At 42.5% G+C, this 18,575-nt stretch overlaps 1 protein-coding gene across 26 annotated transcripts in view; it reads left to right on the forward strand.

Moving 5' to 3' along the window:
- DOCK9 (dedicator of cytokinesis 9) overlaps positions 1 to 18,575 on the forward strand; it is a 278,727-nt gene that overhangs the window by 167,042 nt on the left and 93,110 nt on the right. For all 26 annotated transcript variants that reach the window (XR_008957647.1, XM_026493511.4, XM_057307495.1 and 23 more), the window contains exons 10-15: positions 6,486 to 6,560; positions 7,419 to 7,559; positions 7,874 to 8,077; positions 8,465 to 8,587; positions 12,156 to 12,238; positions 12,829 to 12,951. Coding sequence is in view for 25 of the 26 variants with exons in the window: in XM_026493511.4 (XP_026349296.3) it covers positions 6,486 to 6,560; positions 7,419 to 7,559; positions 7,874 to 8,077; positions 8,465 to 8,587; positions 12,156 to 12,238; positions 12,829 to 12,951 (749 nt within the window). In the remaining variant the exon portion in view is untranslated. The remainder of the gene's footprint in view (positions 1 to 6,485; positions 6,561 to 7,418; positions 7,560 to 7,873; positions 8,078 to 8,464; positions 8,588 to 12,155; positions 12,239 to 12,828; positions 12,952 to 18,575) is intronic.

Below are 18,575 nucleotides of genomic sequence, written 5' to 3' on the forward strand. Positions count from 1 at the left end.
ACCTTAGCTTCCCCATGTGGCTCTGAAAGAAAAGCATTGTTTCCTGTTAATGCGAAATTGCTCACATTCAGTTACTGGTAACTTCTTTTTAGTGAGTGAACTTATCTTTCAAAGTCAGTCTTCCACAGTTGAACACAAGATGGAGTACTAGGTCTCAGACTTTGTAGTCCCACTGAGGTTGCACGAGGGTCAGGCGGCCAGACAGTGTCACAGATGCCTCTTCTGACTTTTTAAAGCCAAGTCTGTAATAGATGCTTCCTTCCCTGTATCCTAATCCAGAAAACTATGTCATTGGATTATGACACAAAGGAATTGGCTGGGGTTGTGCTTGTGAGGTCAGCAGACATTCCATCTCTCAGTTCTCCTTATTCTTTTTTTTTCTTTATATAATTTTTAAAAAAGATTTACTTATTTATTTAGAGCAAGAGCAAGTGCCAATAGGGGGGAGGGGCAGACGGAGAGAATCTTCAAGCAGACTCAGCACTGAGCGTGCAGCCCAATGTGGGGCTCGATCTCACAACCCTGAGATCATGACCTGAGCTGAAACCAAGAGTTGGATACTTAACTGACTGAGCCACCCAGGTGCCCCAGGCCTCCTTATGCTATATGCTTTATTATTGCTTTGTGACACAGAAGAGATAATGGCCCTGGGGAGTTAGATATCTTGGCAGCAGTAGAATCAGATCATGACAGCTCTTTAAGTATACATCCTGGCCTGGAAGGAATTTGCTAAGTCTTCTTGTTCCAATCCATTCTGTTTAAATGCGCCAACAGTGAACACAATGGTTTTCTGATAACTCCTCCTCAAAATAAGATGCTGCTGGCCATGGTCATTGGATTTAATTGCTTTGCTTGCTTGGAGATTAAAACTTGAGACAGAGATAAACTTAAGACATAGAGTATGCCAGCCTATGGCAGTCCTTCTGGAAACCCCTTGAATGTATGGTCCATAATTGCTTCTTTAAAAAAAAAAAAAGTATTTATTTATTTATTTATTTGAGAGAGAGTTTGTGTGTGTGAGTGGGGGCAGAGAGCAGAGGGAGAGGGACAAGCAGACTCCATGCTGAGCACGGAGTCTGACAAGGGGCTTGATCTCACAACCCTGATATCATGACCTGAGCCAAAATCAAGAGTTGGTCGCTTAACCAGCTAAGCCACCCAGGTGCCCCCGTAACTGCTTCTTAGGGAAAAAAACATTGTCAGAGTGTGTTGTTAGTGGTTAAACTTAGGGTTCACAGGAGCGAGGGGAATAGCCTTTGTTTTAGATGAGTCATTCTCTTTGACTTCTGAGCAAGTATCAGTTTTCACAGAGAACAGCTCTGTCATTGTCCGTTTTCTTCATGTTTTCCTTTCTCCTGAACCCAAAGTAATTAGATGGGTTGTGAGCAGGACAGCAGCAACGGGGTCTGGGGAAAAGCCAGTCCAGTTCTTCCTACCTCCACAATATTGCACTGACCACGGATTATTTTAAGAGCAGAGCTGGTTTCTGTCACTTTGAGAAGCGCTGGAGAGCGTAGACTGTGGGATAATGTTTTTTTACAGCTATACTTTGTGGGCCCTTAGATTGTGAAAGTACTCATTACAGGAATTTATTTTATTGTCTTTACTAAAATTTTAGTAAAAATAAATGTGTTTGCTATGATAAGTAAAAATATCCAAAGTTGTATGGAGTTCATCTTTTCCCTTCGTGCTCCATCCCCAACATCCCTGAGAGCACCAGTGTTATTAACCTGTTGTAATTCCTCTTGCATCAAACTGATTGCTCATGGAAACACTCACACGTTTATAGTGTTTTTAGTTTTTTAAAAAATATTCCCATGGCATAAACATTACTCTGAGGCTTGTTCTGTCACTTAAAAATACCTTGTAGAGATGTCCCTCTAGGCCCATAAAGGTCTCGTTTACTCATTTTTCATAGCTGTGTAGTATTCTAAGTGTGGATATTATGCACTTTATTTACCACCTTCCTATTCACGAACATTTTGGGTTATTTTCCTTTTTTTAGCCTCTACAAACAGTGCATAATAAGCAACAATTTATATATATATATTTTAAGATTTTATTATTTATTTGAGAGAGAGAGCAAGAGCACACCAGGGGGAGGAGAGGGGGAGGGAGAGGCAGGCTTCTCGATGAGCAGGGAGCCCGACGTGGGACTCGATCCCAGAACCCTGAGATCACGACCTGAGCCGAAGGCAGACACTTAAGCGACTGAGCCACCCAGGCGTCCCACAACATGACATATTTATGAGCTTAAATACTTGTGTTCTTATTTCAATAGGGATGTTCCTCAAAGTGGGACCTCTGGGCCAGAGGTTATTGTGTTTTTAATGCTTTAAATATTGCCAGATTGCTTTGCCAAAAGGTTGTAACAGTTCACATTCCCATTTTTCTACATCCTCACTAGGGGAGTAAAAATTTCACTGCTTTCATTTGTATTTTGGTGCTTAGTAGTGAGGTTTTCGTGTTTTCATATATTTGGGTTTCTTCCTCTCTGACTTGCCTGTTCATATTCTCTACCTGTTTTTTTTTCCATGTCTAATAGTTGAAGAGTCTGGGCTCTGAAGCCAGACAGCCTCAGTTAGAAGTCAGGCTTCCATTTAACACATTGAGTTCTTGAGCAAAGTATTTATCCTTGTGCCTCAGTGTCTCCTTTTTTTTTTCTTTTTTTAAAGATTTTTTTATTTATTTGACACAGAGAGAGACAGCCAGCAAGAGAGGGAACACAAGCAGGGGGAGTGGGAGAGGAAGAAGCAGGCCCCCAGCGGAGCAGGGAGCCTGGTACGGGGTCACGCCCTGAGCTGAAGGCAGATGCTTAACGACTGAGCCACCCAGGCGCCCCCAGTGTCTCCTTTTTTTAAAAGGATCATACTAGGACCTAAGGTTGTACAAGTTTTAAATGTGCACTTAGGATAATATTTAGCACAAAAATGTTGGCTGTTATCAATAAATATTTGCTTTTATCATTGTGATGCTTCCAGATATTTTCAGTTTCCTGGCTCTGGGGCAGAGCCCTGCCCTTCCCAAGCCACACTTTCTTTCTGCCCAGATTTTACTTGGCAATTCCTTCAGACACTATTTATCAGGCGTCCCCTCTGTTTAATGCATTCATTGTAGGCCCTGGGAGGAATGCGAGGAACTTTTAAGAAGCTTTGAGTTTGTTTTTAATCAACGACATAGTAGAGCTGTCAGTGTATCTAAGGTAGCTGATAAGCTTTTAGGTTATTTTTACTTCTAACGTTGTCCCTTCTTTCCCATTAAATGATTTCTCTAGTGAAGAATGTATCCTTCGGGTATTAGTGGCAACATCAGGATGCTTTGAGTCTATTTTGGCTAGTTGTTGATTTTTTTTTCTTTTAATGTGTCTGCATCCCTGGTTGTCCTCTAATCATATGGCTCTCATAGCAGTCATCTGTGCTGTGTTCATTTCTGATCTCGGATACAGTCAGCTTGAGACAACAGCATCTTTGAGAAACGCGGCAGGAATTGTATCTACATTAAGAGTCCATTGCTCTGCTGCAGTGTCTGAGATTACAGGATCTGCCTTTGTGGAAGGGCTCAAGCAGAAATTCAGAAGCAGAATGCATTACTGTTGGTGGGGGCTTGCAGCACCTGGTACTGATGTTTTTGTTAGGAAACATCATGGGTTTATACAAAGTAAAGCAAATTCTTTGGGTTCAGTTAAGTATATGCTACACGCACATGTTCTGGCTCTTTTGATGTGAAAAATTAGGAACGATGATAGGCAAGATGGAGTTAAAAAGTTGTCTTGTCGCGCATACGGAGACATCCTGCATCAGCTCAAATCAAACGATTTGTAGGAATGCTCCTCATCTCCAGAAGCCTTAAAGATCCCCTTGAGAACATCAAGATAAACTTTGTTGTGCAAAGAGACTCTAGCCATCATCTTCGTCAACATTTTTACTCAGAAATGTAAGTGGAGTCCAGAGAGGCTAAGCGGCTTGCTTGTGTTCACATAGCTAGTTGACAAGTGAACTAGAACTAGAACACAGTTTCTTAGTTGGTATTCTGGTGGTCCTTTCATTTTGACATGGACAGTTGGTTTTCAAATATAGTCATGATAGAGTTTGGGTCATTGCTGAGAACCAACCTGTTATAACTGCTACGTGGCTGAAAATATTAGGAATTGCTCAGTTTCTCATTAGCTGTGATCTAGCACTGTAATTAATCGACCGTGTTTGGCCACCGGCAGAGAGGACAAGACACCCTCCCCACTGTGACTGTCACTGCCCCATCACATACTGAGATGTGACTCGATCTGTGGGGAAATAACAGATGAGAGAGGACGTCCTATTCCGACTCTGTGGACTTAACCATGGAGATTGAGAGTAATAAGAACAGGATACAGATTGAAGAGGCACCGAGTGTGAAAAATAATGTGGTTGGCAATGACTTCCATCTTGTGAATGACTTAGAAACGTCTTTCTGTTCCCAAATTCCACTTCTCCAGCCCCTCTCTCTGCCTCCATATGTCTCTCTCCCTCCATGGCTTCTGTTTTTGCCATCCCTTCAGTGTTGGGGCCCATGGCTTCTCTCTGCAAACTCCTTCACATTTTCCCCCAGGAAATCTCAGCCACTCTCGAGGCTTCTCTATTCCTACCTCTAGACTGATGTTCTCTGTGTCTGTAATTTCAGCCTTCCTCCCTGCCTTGTGCTCGCATGCCGTCTCTCTGTCCACAGGCATCTCCATACTCTATCACCTTCTCCACAAACCTCCTCTTCCTCCTGACGTACCGATCTCAGTTAAGGGCTACGCACGTGAGGACTAGGCTTTGTTATGGATGGGCTCTGCTGTGGGATGGGGAGGCAGCTGTGATAAAGAGCCCATGAGGGCCTCTTGGTCTTAACCCTTTTAACCCGCTGCCTCAGCCCTGTCCAAGGTGTTCTTTTAAAATGCAGAACCTGGTTATTTTATTCCCTTGCTTAAAATAGTGCATTTGGATTTTTTGGCTTCTGAGGAAAATCCATCGTCCCTAACATACAAATCCCAGATTCATTTCTCTTTACTTTTCCCATCGTGCCCAACCATTCAGTCTTAATACACGACTTGACCATTGCTCAGGTGTGACTGTAGCTTTGTACCTGCAGTACCTCCTACCAGAACTCCCTTCTTTCCTGCCAGATGTTCTTGTCCTTCAAGGTGGGCCTTCTTCTAGGGCCATATGCACCCCAATGTTCATAGCAGCAATGTCCACAATAGCTAAATTGTGGAAGGAGCCGAGATGCCCTTCAACAGATGACTGGATTAAGAAGTTGTGGTCCATATATACAATGGAATATTACTCAGCTATCAGAAAGAACGAGTTCTCAACATTTGCTACAACATGGACAGCACTGGAGGAGATAATGCTAAGTGAAATAAGTCAAGCAGAGAAAGACAACTATCATATGATTTCTCTCATCTATGGAACATAAGAACTAGGATGACCGGTAGGGGAAGAAAGGGATAAAGAAAGGGGGGGTAATCAGAAGGGGGAATGAAACATGAGAGACTATGGACTATGAGAAACAAACTGAGGACTTCAGAGGGGAGGAGGGTGGGGGAATGGGATAGACCGGTGATGGGTAGTAAGGAGGGCACGTATTGCATGGTGCACTGGGTGTTATACACAACTAATGAATCATCGAGCCTTACATCGGAAACCGGGGATGTACTGTATGGTGACTAACATAATATAATAAAAAAAATCATTAAAAAAAAAAAAACAAAAACAAAAACCAAGGTGGGCCTTCTTCTGGGAACTGTTCCCTGACTGCCATCCCCTGGGCCAGGTTAGCCCTCCGTGTGCCTTATGCTTTCTTTGCCATTCTATCGCCTGTTTATATTCTGTCTTCGCTAGTATTCCTTGGGGATAGTGCTTTGTTTCATTTGTGTTTGTGCCCCTAGTGCCTGACACATAATAGGTGCTCAAAAAATATTTATTGAATGCATCAGCATTGCGCCCCACCTGCCACAAACACCAATGGCAATCCTTCAAGATCTGCCGTAGTTTCTCTATCCCACAATTCAAAACATTCCTTTCTCTTCCTGGGTGATACCTCAGTCTTCGGTGGACCCAAAATTCTTTCTACCGTCTGGGCTCATTTCCATTCTGCGTCTGTCTGTGCTGTGTATCCTTTTCATTCAGCCCCAGATGCTCATGTTTTCCTACTTTTTGCTATTCAGATTCCGCCCCTTCATTCATAGCCTGTCCCCTCTTCCATTACTTTATGAAGCCTTTCTTGATAGTAATGCTTCGTTATTCTCTTTCGCTTTCTTTGATTGTTTTTGACCCTCCGGGATGAGGTCTTCTTGTGTGCTGCCTACTTGATAGTCTGTCCTTGTTCATCGACGTGCAGTTGACTCTCCAGAATGAGCACGGAGCAGCCTGGCTCTTCAGGATGGGACACACACGTCTGAACATCTCTGTAAGAAGAGGGTTTGTTTAAATGTAATTTTTATGTTTCATTTCTCTTGTTACCAGAGTACCAGAGAAGCAGAAATGAAACTGAAAAGTGAAAGCAGAGTTAAACTCTTTTACTTGGATCCAGATGCCCAGGTACGAGCTATTCTATTTAATGTTTACATTTTCAAACTAAGCCAGGGACAGAAAATGTTCGACACGTTACATGTTCTGCTTATTTATGTGTTTGCTTGTTTAATTTGGAATGACAAGCAACATAACAACAATATAGAAAATCCAGGGGAAAAGGAAAAATAAAAAACAGCCATAATCTCATCACCATACCACTACCACTGTGAATGTTTCCTATTCAATAGATTGTTGAAAACAGAGATTTATCCAAAGACGTCCTCAAGTGCACAAAGAACGTATAATTTACCCCATAAAATGACTGTCAGAAAATAATAAGCATCACTGCAGATGTCCAGCGGGCAGTGGTGTTTCTTGACTTGTCCAAGGCTCATACGATCCACATCTGTGCCCCAAAAAGTCCAAACCCGGCGTGGTAAGGACCTCCAGAGCTGCCCACAGGGGGTGACGGTTCTACTGTATTTTTCCCCTTTTCATTTGTGATCTTTGTGTCTGGCTTATTGAGCGTGATGTTTTTAAGGTCCATCCATGTTGTAGTGTGTGTCAGAATTTCCTTCCTTTTTATGGCTGAATAATATTCCACAGTATGAATATACCAGATTTTGTTTGTTTGTTGATGGACACTTAAGTTGTTCATACCATAATTTCTAATCTCTGTATAACAATCCATTGAGCAGACACACCATCATTTATTTAACCATTATTATAAGCTACATAAACTTATAAAATAGTAGCACTGTTGTGACTAAATGAGTATATATAGCTTTTCCATATTTTATGGAGTTTCCTTAGGATATGTTTATTATGAGATTTTTTTTTTAATGTGAGCATAATGTATTTATATATTTACATTTTCTTTTAAAGAAGCTTGACTTCACATCCGCTGAACCCGAAGTGAAGCCATTTGAAGAGAAGTTTGGGAAGAGAATTCTTGTCAAATGCAATGATTTGTCTTTCAATTTACAATGCTGTGTTGCAGAAAATGAAGAAGGACCCACCACAAATGTAATTTTCCCTTTTAAAAAATAATTTATAAAAATATTCGAAGGTTGCAGGTGCGCCGGTTTGCAGTGCAGCCCGGACAGAAAATCCTAGTTCCTGATAGAGCAATGCAGTGTTTAGGTCCGGATGCGGAGGGTTGTTTAGCCCCAGGGACAGGATGTTTGTGACAAAGGATTGGGATGGAGACTGTTTCTCTTTAACAGTCATTTATAGCAACAATTATAAATAGGTTTAGTACTTTCTTCTTTGATAGCAACGTTCCTTTTCCCCGACAGTTTGAGCCATAGTGATGGTCTGGATGGTTTTGTTTTGTTCAGGTAGAGCCTTTCTTTGTTACCCTATCCCTGTTTGACATAAAATACAACCGAAAGATTTCTGCCGATTTCCACGTGGACCTGAACCATTTCTCCGTGAGGCAGATGCTGGCCGCCACGTCCCCGGCTCTGATGAACGGTGGCAGACAGAGCGTGCCTGCCCTTCAGGACATCCTTCATGAAGCTGCCATGCAGTATCCGAAGCAGGTGGGGACATGAGCCCAGAGGCCATACTGCTAAGATTTACCTGGCACGTGCTGTGTGAGACTTCATAATGCACCACTGGGTTGAATGAGACTGTTGAGTATATTGACAGCCTATATAATAGGCAGTAAAAGCAAGCTGAGAGAAGAAGAAATGATATCTGACTTCTCCTTTCTTTTTTTCCAAACTTTCTGCTAGTTGCAACCCCCCTGCCCCCCCCTGCCAAATCGCCTTTTCGGTCAGATGATGAACTAGCGATGAAACACTGGGGGTCTCTGAGGAGCTGTACTGTTTCAGCACTCGTTGCTGCTTTAGCAGGTTTAACGTTCAGGGGATTTGTTTAACCTGGCTGTGTCTTTTACTCACTAAAGAAAATCGTTTGTTCCCCAGGGAATATTTTCAGTCACGTGTCCTCATCCTGATATATTCCTTGTGGCTAGAATTGAAAAAGTGCTTCAGGGAAGCATCACACACGGCGCTGAGCCATACATGAAAAGTTCAGACTCTTCTAAGGTATGGGCGACTTTTATGCTTTGTGACGATAAACAGCGATTAGCAAAAAGGGCTCTCTGTCAAAATAGAAATGCTTAAAGAAATCAAAGTTAAGCCATATTCTATATCGTTATATTCTAAACGATGTGCACTGCTTTACATAGATTTATACTTAACCTGATGTGTCCAGTTTTCAATGAAGAGTAGTCCTGTATGTATATAAAATGCCTCACTTGCCCAGACGATCCTAACATCCTAAAGTAATTGGTGAAGCTGGAATTACCAGCTTAATAGTAGGTTTTCTGTCATTAAAAAGTACATATATTACACTCAAATAGAGTTCCTTCCGCTTGTTGATGTGTCTCTTGGATTCTGGAATTTGGGTCCATTTACACTGAAATACGAGGCTGGAGACTGGGGGATGGTCTGGCACAGGTGGTCTGGCCAGTAAGGTCAGTGCTTCAGGTCCCCTGTTTGGTCACACGGGGCAGGTTATGGTGGCAGAGGTGGTGTGAATCAGAAGAGGGAAGGGAAACATACGAGAGGTGTGTCTGGTGTATTTTCATTACTTTGGTGTATGCTCATTATTGGAGAGTACCTCACTGTGGACACACACAGACTTGAATATTAGAGGTTATCTAGTCCGAGACCTCCTTTCAGGCATCAGAAAACTGCAGTTTACTAAGGTTTGGTGACCTGCTCAGTGTTCCACAGCTAGAGTGACCAAGGGCACTTGCCTGTCACCTTCTACCACATGGAGCTACCTGGTAGAGTGAGCTCTTGAGTGCTGTCTGTGCTGGTTTTATAGTCTTTTTTCCAAGTGGTCATCTGAGAGATGACCCTGCTGCATTGACAAGGGCTGGTCAGCAGCAGGAGGGGACACTCCCCAGGCTCTAAGGGATATTTATCGAGCTGAATCGGAGCTTCCCCTCTTCCTGTCTGTGGCCACCCATACACCACAGGTGTGTCCGCCAGGATGGAGGGCGGTTGTTAGAGAACAGGTTGTAGGAGTCAGAGACCTGGGTGCTGAGTGCTAACGAGCCTGGCTACTTCGGAGAAATCATGTCACCTCTCTGGACTCCAGTGACCCATCTGTAGTTGAAGGATGATATTGCTACCTGCCCCACCTGCCTCTCAGGAACAGTCCCAAGACCACACGGATAATGTACAAGACATTGCTGGGGACGCTGCAAATCACTGACACATGCAGGACATTATTATCATTCATCACCCTCAGCCAGGGAAAGCCCATTTACCGACACGCTGCTTCCAGCAGTATGATAAAAGCTGAGTAAAGTTTGGTCCCTGGAGAGAAGCTATTTTATTTTTTAAATCAAGTTTGTAAAACCTTGGATGAGAAGCTCTTTTAGCTCCTCAGGGTTTTGATTAATAATCAATGAAGGCCCAAGTAAGATCTACTCCCGACTCTGTACGTAACTCATTTCTAGGGCCTAAATGCACATCTTTGCTCTTCTGCCTGCCACATGCATGGTTTAAAATTTGGCAGCTCATGTTGGTGTAAAATCACATTTCACTTCGGGCTAGACTTTATGGTCTACTCCACACTTCCCAGTGTCCGTTGAGCATCTGTGCAAGTCTGCTCTTCCTTCTTTACTTACGGGATGGAAAGCTCAGCCATATGTACATATTCCATGCATTCACACCTCCAAAGTATTAATATAAGGCAGAGATTAACATTTTATATCAGAATAGATTTCATATCCATTTATATCAACCATTTTGTATCAGAATAGAAGTTTTGGCAGAGAGATTACTGAGGGATGATTTTCTAATGTATATCAAAATTATTTCTTCCTGTTTTCCAAGATGGTCTAGAACATCATATAGAGTAAATTTTGTCTTGGAAGAGGAAACTTTTATGTAAAGTCTCTGCAGGTGTTCACCATGAATAGATTAGAAAAGAAGAAAGAAAAAGAAAAGAGAACAAAGAAAGAGGGAGGGAAGGAAGGAAGGAAAAGAAAGAAGGAAGGGAGGGGAAAAAAAAACCCTAGAGAGCAAGAATGAGTGTTTCAGTCTTTTGCATACCTTGTGTTCCATTTGGACCCTCAGTAAGTCTGTGAGCTCAGACTCTATTCACTGCAGGGAACAGTGAAACTGATTTGAAGCCTATGTTTTAATTTTAAATTTTATGCAAATATTGCATTTTATTCCACAACGTAGTCATTATTGTTAGGACCTAAAAATAATAGTTTCTATCTGAAAATGTTTGAGTAAAATTACCCCTCCAGGAAGGTAGGCCATTTTACCCTATGACTGTGTGAAATCCCCCCAAGAACATGCCCAGCTGGAAGAAGAAAGGGAGGAGCTGGATGAGCTGCTGACGTGTTTCAATCAAGACACGTTTCTAATTCACTCGTGGGGGCAGCAAGTCCCACAACGCAGTTGTGGTAGAATCATAATGTTTGGTAACTGGAAGGAATAATGAAAAGTACTATGGCTCATGCCCTTCAGTTTTAAGGTGGGGAAAGTGGAACCCAGAGAGGTTTAATGGCTTGGAGTCACACAGCTGGTTTCAGTTTGGCTTAGAGACAAACCGCTCTGTTCTACTTAGGAGTCTTCTAGATGAGCACTTCTCAGACCTGGTGCACACAGATCACCGGAGGTCTGCTCAGAATGCAGATTCTGACCTGGGAGGTCTGTGGTGGGGCCTGGGATTCTGCATTCCTGACTAGCTCCCCGGTGATGCTGAGGCTACGGCTCTGCAGTGCACACGTTGGTTCACAGGCTCTAGACCACGACTCCCAAATTGGTTTGACTTTGATATGCTTAAGTCCTGTAGAAGGCCCTTGAACATACCACTCTGACCGAATCAAACTTGGCATTGGGAACAGTGCAGTATCCCAATACAAGCAAATTTGGGGAGATGGTCATCGGCTTGATTCATAGACCTGCCATGCACACATCTTAGGCCAAAGCAAATCTGTTTCACTGTGCACTATAGGGTGAATAAGTCAACCCGCAACAAATGAAAATTGATCCTTAAGAAGTGAGAATAGCAGTAATTTATACTAGAAACTAAGAATATAGCAATTACAAACTCTGGCCTCACTTAAGTCGGCACCTATAATGTCTTATATAGTGAATATCTATCCCCCAAGTTGTGGGAATCGCACAAGCTGGTGCACATTAGGAGCTATGCAAGCTTAGTATTTTCATTAGTGTTCTCATTTAAACTTCAAGTAATATGATATATTTTGGCGTGAATACCAAGTATTAGCAATTGTTAATAACCCAGTGGACTTAATAAATAGCCAGAGTCATAAAGAACTATGAAAGCGTATGAAATGTAATGCTTGCGGCCCGTAAAAACAATATTTTAGAAAAGACATAACATTTTAGAAACAGTCCTCATTCTATATTCTTTGAAAATCATTGCTAACAATTGCATTAAACAGCATACTCTGTACCTCGTGTAAATCCAGCCATATTCATTACAGTAGCCTGTGCATTTCCATGCATCTGGAAGTATGATAAGAGCTTGTTTAATGAATGTGGGATGATGGCTCTTTAGACCGCAATTCTGTCAGTGGGATGCAGCATCTCATGGCTTGATTCTGATGTCTTCAAGGTTGCTCAGAAAGTGCTGAAGAATGCCAAACAGGCATGTCAAAGACTGGGACAGTACAGAATGCCATTTGCGTGGGCAGCAAGGTAAGGACAACATCTTCTATACATTTGATATAGATACGGATATATGGAGATAGGTAGGTAGATAGAATGATCTATTCTATTTATTGCTCAGAGACAAAAAGGATTTAAATGTGTAAAACTGAAAAATAAGAAAGCGCTGTATCTGAGTAATCACTTAGTAGCGTCGCAGAGAGGAAGGATGCTGGCTGGAGGAGATCTCTGTGGGGACTGGCATCCCAGGTTCCAGCCACAAGTCCCAAGCTCAGCTTGGGCAGCAGCCCTGGGGAGGGGGGTGGTGGGGAGGAAGTGGGCTGGGGTGGGGAGCGGGGGGGTGCTTGCAGATCATCCTTAATTGTGAGCTCTGTTTCTGAAGCATTTGACTGTGTATGTTGTTTCCTCAGCACGAGCCATTTGCTGGAAATGTTTTCTGTGTAAATTGAGTTAGTTGTGTTCATCCTCATAAATGTCCTCCATGTTTTTCGATAATGAAATTTCTGTTAGCTACAGCCAATGGAATAATAATTAGTCTTCACGTGGAAACCAAGGTTAAGTTGTAGATTTATTTTGGTCTTTTGGAAACTCAGTTTAGAAATGTTGTTTGGCTATTTCAGGACGTTGTTTAAGGATGCATCTGGAAACCTTGACAAAAATGCCAGATTCTCTGCTCTCTACAGGCAAGACAGCAATAAGCTCTCCAATGACGACATGCTCAAGTTCCTGGCAGACTTCCGGAAGTGAGTCTCAAAGCCTTACTTATTATTTGCGCACCTGAGAAACAGAAGGTGTTTGGTGGGGAGGGAGGCAGTGGGCTCCACTCAAACGTCATAGGGCCTGTTGGGTGAGTGTGGAACTTTTCCTCATGTCCTTGAGAAGGAAGAAAAGGTTTAAAAATGGAAGTGTGTCCTAGTTAATTTGAATTCTTTAAATGATGTTTTGGTGGTGCTGTGGAGGGTGGGGTGAAGGTAGAGATAAGCCTAGGGAGGAAGGAGACAGTTGAGGGACCTTTAGCAAGAGATGGGAAAGGATTCAGCAAAGCCAGTGCAAGTGGCAGTGGAAGGAAGGGACTAATTGGGGTCACATCAGGGGAGGCACCCTTCCTCTGTCTGGAGTTCCCAGCTGGATGAAGAGTGGAAGAAGAGAGCAGTGGGTGGGTGGCAGTCTCAGGTAAATAACTCCCAGGTTTCTGACCTGCACAATGGAGTGACTCAAGTACCATTAACTGAGTGGGTTGATGGAAGGGAAGGATAATAACTTATATAGTGCTTGCTGTTTACAAGCATTGTTTCAAATGCTTTACCTATATTCACAAGTATATGAGTTTCCTAGAACTGCCAAAACAAAGTGCCACAGACTGGGTGTCTTAAGCCCATGGAAATATATTCCCTCGAATTTCTGGAGGCTAGAAGTCCAAAGCCAAGACATTGGCAGGGCTGCACTTGCTCTAAAATCTGTGGGGGAGGATCCTTCCCTGCTTCTATCAGCTCTGGTGACCCCAGGCGTTCCTTGGCTTGTGGCAGCATCATTCCAGTCTCCGCCTCTGGCTTCACGTGGCCACCTTCCTGTGTGTTTCTGGTGCAATGTCCTTCTTACAAAGGAACGTGTCATACTGGATTAGGGCCAACCCCAGTGACCTCATCTTTCTTGATTACATCTGTAAAGACCCTATTTCCAAATAAGGAGACATTCATAGGTACCAGGGGTTGGGACTTCAGCATATGTGTTTGGGGACACCATTTAGCCCACAACAACGTGGAAGAGAGGGCGAGCAGTGGCCAGGGCAGCCCAGCTGAGAATCTGCTCCTGTCACTATGCTACTTGGTGTTCCGTTGTAACGGGTTCACTGTGAAACTTACAAAACGGATTTCCTTTACTAGGGGCATGGGTTTTAGAAATTTTCCAGGAAACCTCTGGGAATGAGAAAGAACTGAGGGTATTAAAAAATAATGAAATGAAAAGAATGACCAAGAGCCAGCCTCTGGTTATTCTGTACCATACGAGCTTTACAGCCTTAGTTTTTTATTTGGGGGGTGGGGTGGGGAATACAACACATGTCAAAGTAACAATGTCACTTTGCTTAGAACTCAGGACTGGCTGTTAAAAGTTCATTTCACCATTTTCACTATGTTCTTACTTCTCTCCCTTCTGATTTTTCAGAATTCTAAATAGAGCCGTAATTAGCATCTCTTAAAAACCTTTACTTACTGATAGTGAGTATTGTCATATGTAACATGTCATTATACAGTAATTATTGTCATGTTTCCCCCTTGCTTGTAGAATAAAAAGTCATCTTACTTTGTTTTGTTTTTTGAAAACTCCAGTCACCTTGAGTTAAATAGCTTACGGTTTTCTTGCACTAGACTACCCTGCAGTTCTTAGTAATCATGACGTGGGTCCAAACGTAATCACTTAGGAAGGCGTACACACTATACTGTTAAGGAGGAGACAGTGTATCTCTGTGACCTTATTTTTGAGAAGAAAATATTTTATATAATTCTTTTTGTATATGAATGAAGAAATGGATAGGCAAATAGCTAACCGGATGGGAAGATAGGCATAAATAGTCATATGGGATAGACACCAAAATGGTGTTCATGGTTGTCTCTGAAGGATGGGTGTATAGATGGCTTTTCACTTCTACTTTATAGCTTTCCATGATTTTATGTGGACTTTTTTTTTTTTACATTTACTTTTATATTCTGACAAACAATGAAGTTCTTTACGTGTAATGGAGGTTGGAAGCTTCTCAGAAGTTACGTCCTATGCTGGCTAGCTTGAGACTGCCCAGCCAGTGGGGTGCTTTGGAGGTAGCCCAGCTCCCAGTTCCATTCCCCAGTGGAGGCCGAAGGGTAGGACTTTACAGGGTCTTCAATGAAAAAATAATCTGAGCTGAGAGGCCATGGGCAGGCAGTAAAAAGCACAAGCCTTCCCTGGTTCAGAGCCCAGCAGTATTCTCCCCGGCACATCGGGCCTTCATGGGTGTGCTCAGGAAGAAGGATCTTGTGGGAGGAGCATGCTCCCAAGGGCCAGTGAGAGACTCAGAAACTTGCAAATAGGGATGTGATGCTATCGGCATCGGAAGGTGCAGCAGTCATAGGGGAGCCTTTGTCCCTCCTTCTCAGCAAGAATCCAGAGAAATGCCCGTGGCGGCTCCCTGTGCTTTCCACAGTAGAATTAGGGAACTGGAGGTTTCCTTTTTTCTTTTTCCTTTTAAGCTTATCATTGCGCTTTTTCGTTCCTATTTATTTATTTATTTAGTTAGTTATTTTTACAGAGAATAATCCCGTGGCACTGGCCTGCGCACCAGCTTGGGTGCAAAGCTATTGTTTCTGCTCTCATGATTGTCTCAAAATGTCACTTAATAATGGATGGGAAAAATTTTCTCAAGCTGCCCCAGTCTTTAGAAAACAGCTGCCAAATCTCATAAGCCACTTCTCCCTTTCCCTCACAGTAATTACCAGGGGATATGTTCCAAGATTTAGTAAGAAAACAATTCTGTCAGATAGATGGTATTGCTAACATATATGCTTCCAGAAATATTTATCTAAGAAGAACACTTGGTATTTTATACTTGATTTGCTCATGGTGGTGTGTTTTCTAACTTCTGCAGGAAATCTGAAAACATGAAGGTAAAGTATAAAAATAGAACATTTCCATTTAAATGTAAACCTTTTTTTTTCCCCCCGGTGCAAAAAGGTATTTTTATCAAGGCACAGAGACAGGGCTGTGGGCAAGAAGAGCTGCCTAAGTATAAACCTTTGTTAATGCTACCATTATTGGGTAGTTCAGTTAATAATATTATTAGGGGGGCACCTGGGTGACTTGGTCGTTAAGCATCTGCCTTCGACCCAGGGCGTGATCCCAGGTCCTGGGATCGAGCCCGCTTCTCCCTCTCACACTCCCCCTGCTTGTGTTCCCTCTCTCGCTGGCTGTCTCTCTCTCTGTCAAATAAATAAATAAATAATCGTAAATATATATATATATTATTAGCGTTTGTGTGTGAGACTTAACGTATATGTGTTTATTTGTACCTTTGTGTGCTCTGTGCCCAAATTTGACATTCTTACCTACATTGCCCTCTGGTTACACCACACTCAAGCCAGGTGGGGCTGCTTGCCTTTCTCTTAAGCCATTGAGTACTTTCACCCCACCACGCTTTGCCCTCTGCCTAAATCATGTCTTCTTCTGCTTTTGTCTCTCCGAGGGACCGCTACTCCTTTTTCTGAGTCCAGTCTGTAATTCACGTCCATGTTGGGAGACCTGGGGCAGTTCGTGTGCCTCCTCTGTTTGAGTCTCCCTCTCCTTTTTAAGGGGGAAACCCTAATAGCCATTGTAATCCTACAACTGTGGTGGGGAGTAAAGGAAAACGCATGTCAGGTCTCACCAAGAAGACTCATCTCGACCCCTTCTTTCTCAGTACACTAGACACTGGCCTTCCCGTGGAAATTTGCACACGCTTATATGGAAGTGGTTCTTATATGTCTTGTTGAGGATGGGAATCATACCATGTTTGTGTTCTGTCTGTGGTGCTCAGTCAAGTACGTGTTGTATCACCATAAGCACTTGGTAAATGGTTATTGAAATTTCTCATAGATATCAATTCAGTGATTTCTTTTAAACAAAAACATCTCAAATTTCTTTCAATCACATACACATTTTTTAAGTGACTCCAAAGTTTTTAGGGACTATTTCCTTTTACAAAATGCAGTTAGGAGATTAGACTTACTGCCAACAGACCCAGGCACGCCTGTATTGCCAGTTAATCACTTTAATGGGTCAGGACAGACAGTAGAGAAGGGGGGACCGGGCTCCAGAAACAGAGAGGTGAGGACACCCAATCTGTTGGCATGGGATGACTGCTGGTTTGTGATACTCCCCTGCCTCTGGGGATTGTTGAGCTGTTGTATGGGCAATGGGAAGAGAAAACCTTTCCTGTTCCTAAGAGTGAGAGTTTGAACCTCATTCCTGGGTTTATATGTAGACCACAGCAGTTCCCAAATTCCAGATACCCTACATGTGTCTACTTTATACATTTATTTAATGGAGTTTTAGGATAGGTTTTCATGCTCAAGTATTATAAGTTTTGCATGGAATATACACTTTACAGATTAAAAAAAAAACACCTAATCTCAGTCGTAAGAGAATTCACTTTGTGTAACACACACACACACACACACACACCCATCACTTTGTAAATGCATATAAAAAAAGCAGTAGAATTTTTGTTGTTTGTGAGGTTTTGATGTCTGATAAGCCAAGTTCAATAAAACCCCTAAACTTTTGAAATAAGTTTGAGATTATATTTAAAAAACTAAACTTCCACAAAGCCCATGTGCTGTGTGGTATGGAACTAAGCTCAGATTTGTGCTTTCTTGGAAATTCATGGACATAATGCCTCTTATAGAAATAGCAGCCAGAAGTAAAAGCTCTCAGCAGAGGGAAGAAACCAAACGAGAAGTAAGTATAGTTAGACACAAAAGTAAATAACACATTATACGAAGAGTTCCAGTGAAGATTCTTTAATTAGAATTTGTTGCTTAGAAATCCAGTTATCAAAAGTTCATATGAGGATGATGTCAGAGTAATGGAAAAAATGGTGAAGAAGAATTGATGGGTGGAAGTAACTGGGAAGGGGCGAAATACAACACTCTTGAGTACTTATATTTGGAAGTATTCTTTGTAATAAACAGAATACTTCTGATTTGAGGAGGCAGGTACGACTTCATAGGCATCTCTAAGATTTGTGGGACGCAGTGTTTTGTGGTATGTTGGCAGTGTTGAGTTGTCGGATGAAGCGGTGGAGCAAGGCACTGTATGTCAGGAAAATTTCTAGCTGCAAGAAACCCATGGGTCTAAGGTTTGATGTCCCTGAAGAGCTTTGTGTGAAGCTGAGAGAGGCTCCGACGGTATATCATCTGGGGAGCATGCAGTGCATGGGAGGCCAGCGACAGCTCCCAGGAAGTGATTGTCAAAGGCGCAATCTTCCTGCTAGTAGCAAAGAATATTGTGTTTTTGAACAAATCACACAGTGGGCACAGGGACAAGATACAGGGGCGATGCTGGGCTGTCCCTGGACATCTTTTGGCCAAAAATCTTTTTAACCGAAGGCAGAATGTGTGGAAAATTGTTGACTTGCCTTCCTGATAGTGCTGTCTCTCAGGATTTCAAGGGATTGCTCATTTAAACTCAGATATAAACAAATGACCGTGGAAAGGAGAGAAACACTAGGAGAAAGTGATTCTGTAATTTGGAGCTGGAGGTGGGCAAGGTGCATGTGCTCAGCATGGTCTGTTGTCATAAGGACAAGCATTTAAGACTTTTGGGATGCCTGGGTTATACAGTCAGTTGCATGTTCAGCTCT

Source organism: Ursus arctos, unplaced genomic scaffold (assembly GCF_023065955.2).
Source record: "Ursus arctos isolate Adak ecotype North America unplaced genomic scaffold, UrsArc2.0 scaffold_10, whole genome shotgun sequence".
Lineage (NCBI taxonomy): Eukaryota > Metazoa > Chordata > Mammalia > Carnivora > Ursidae > Ursus > Ursus arctos.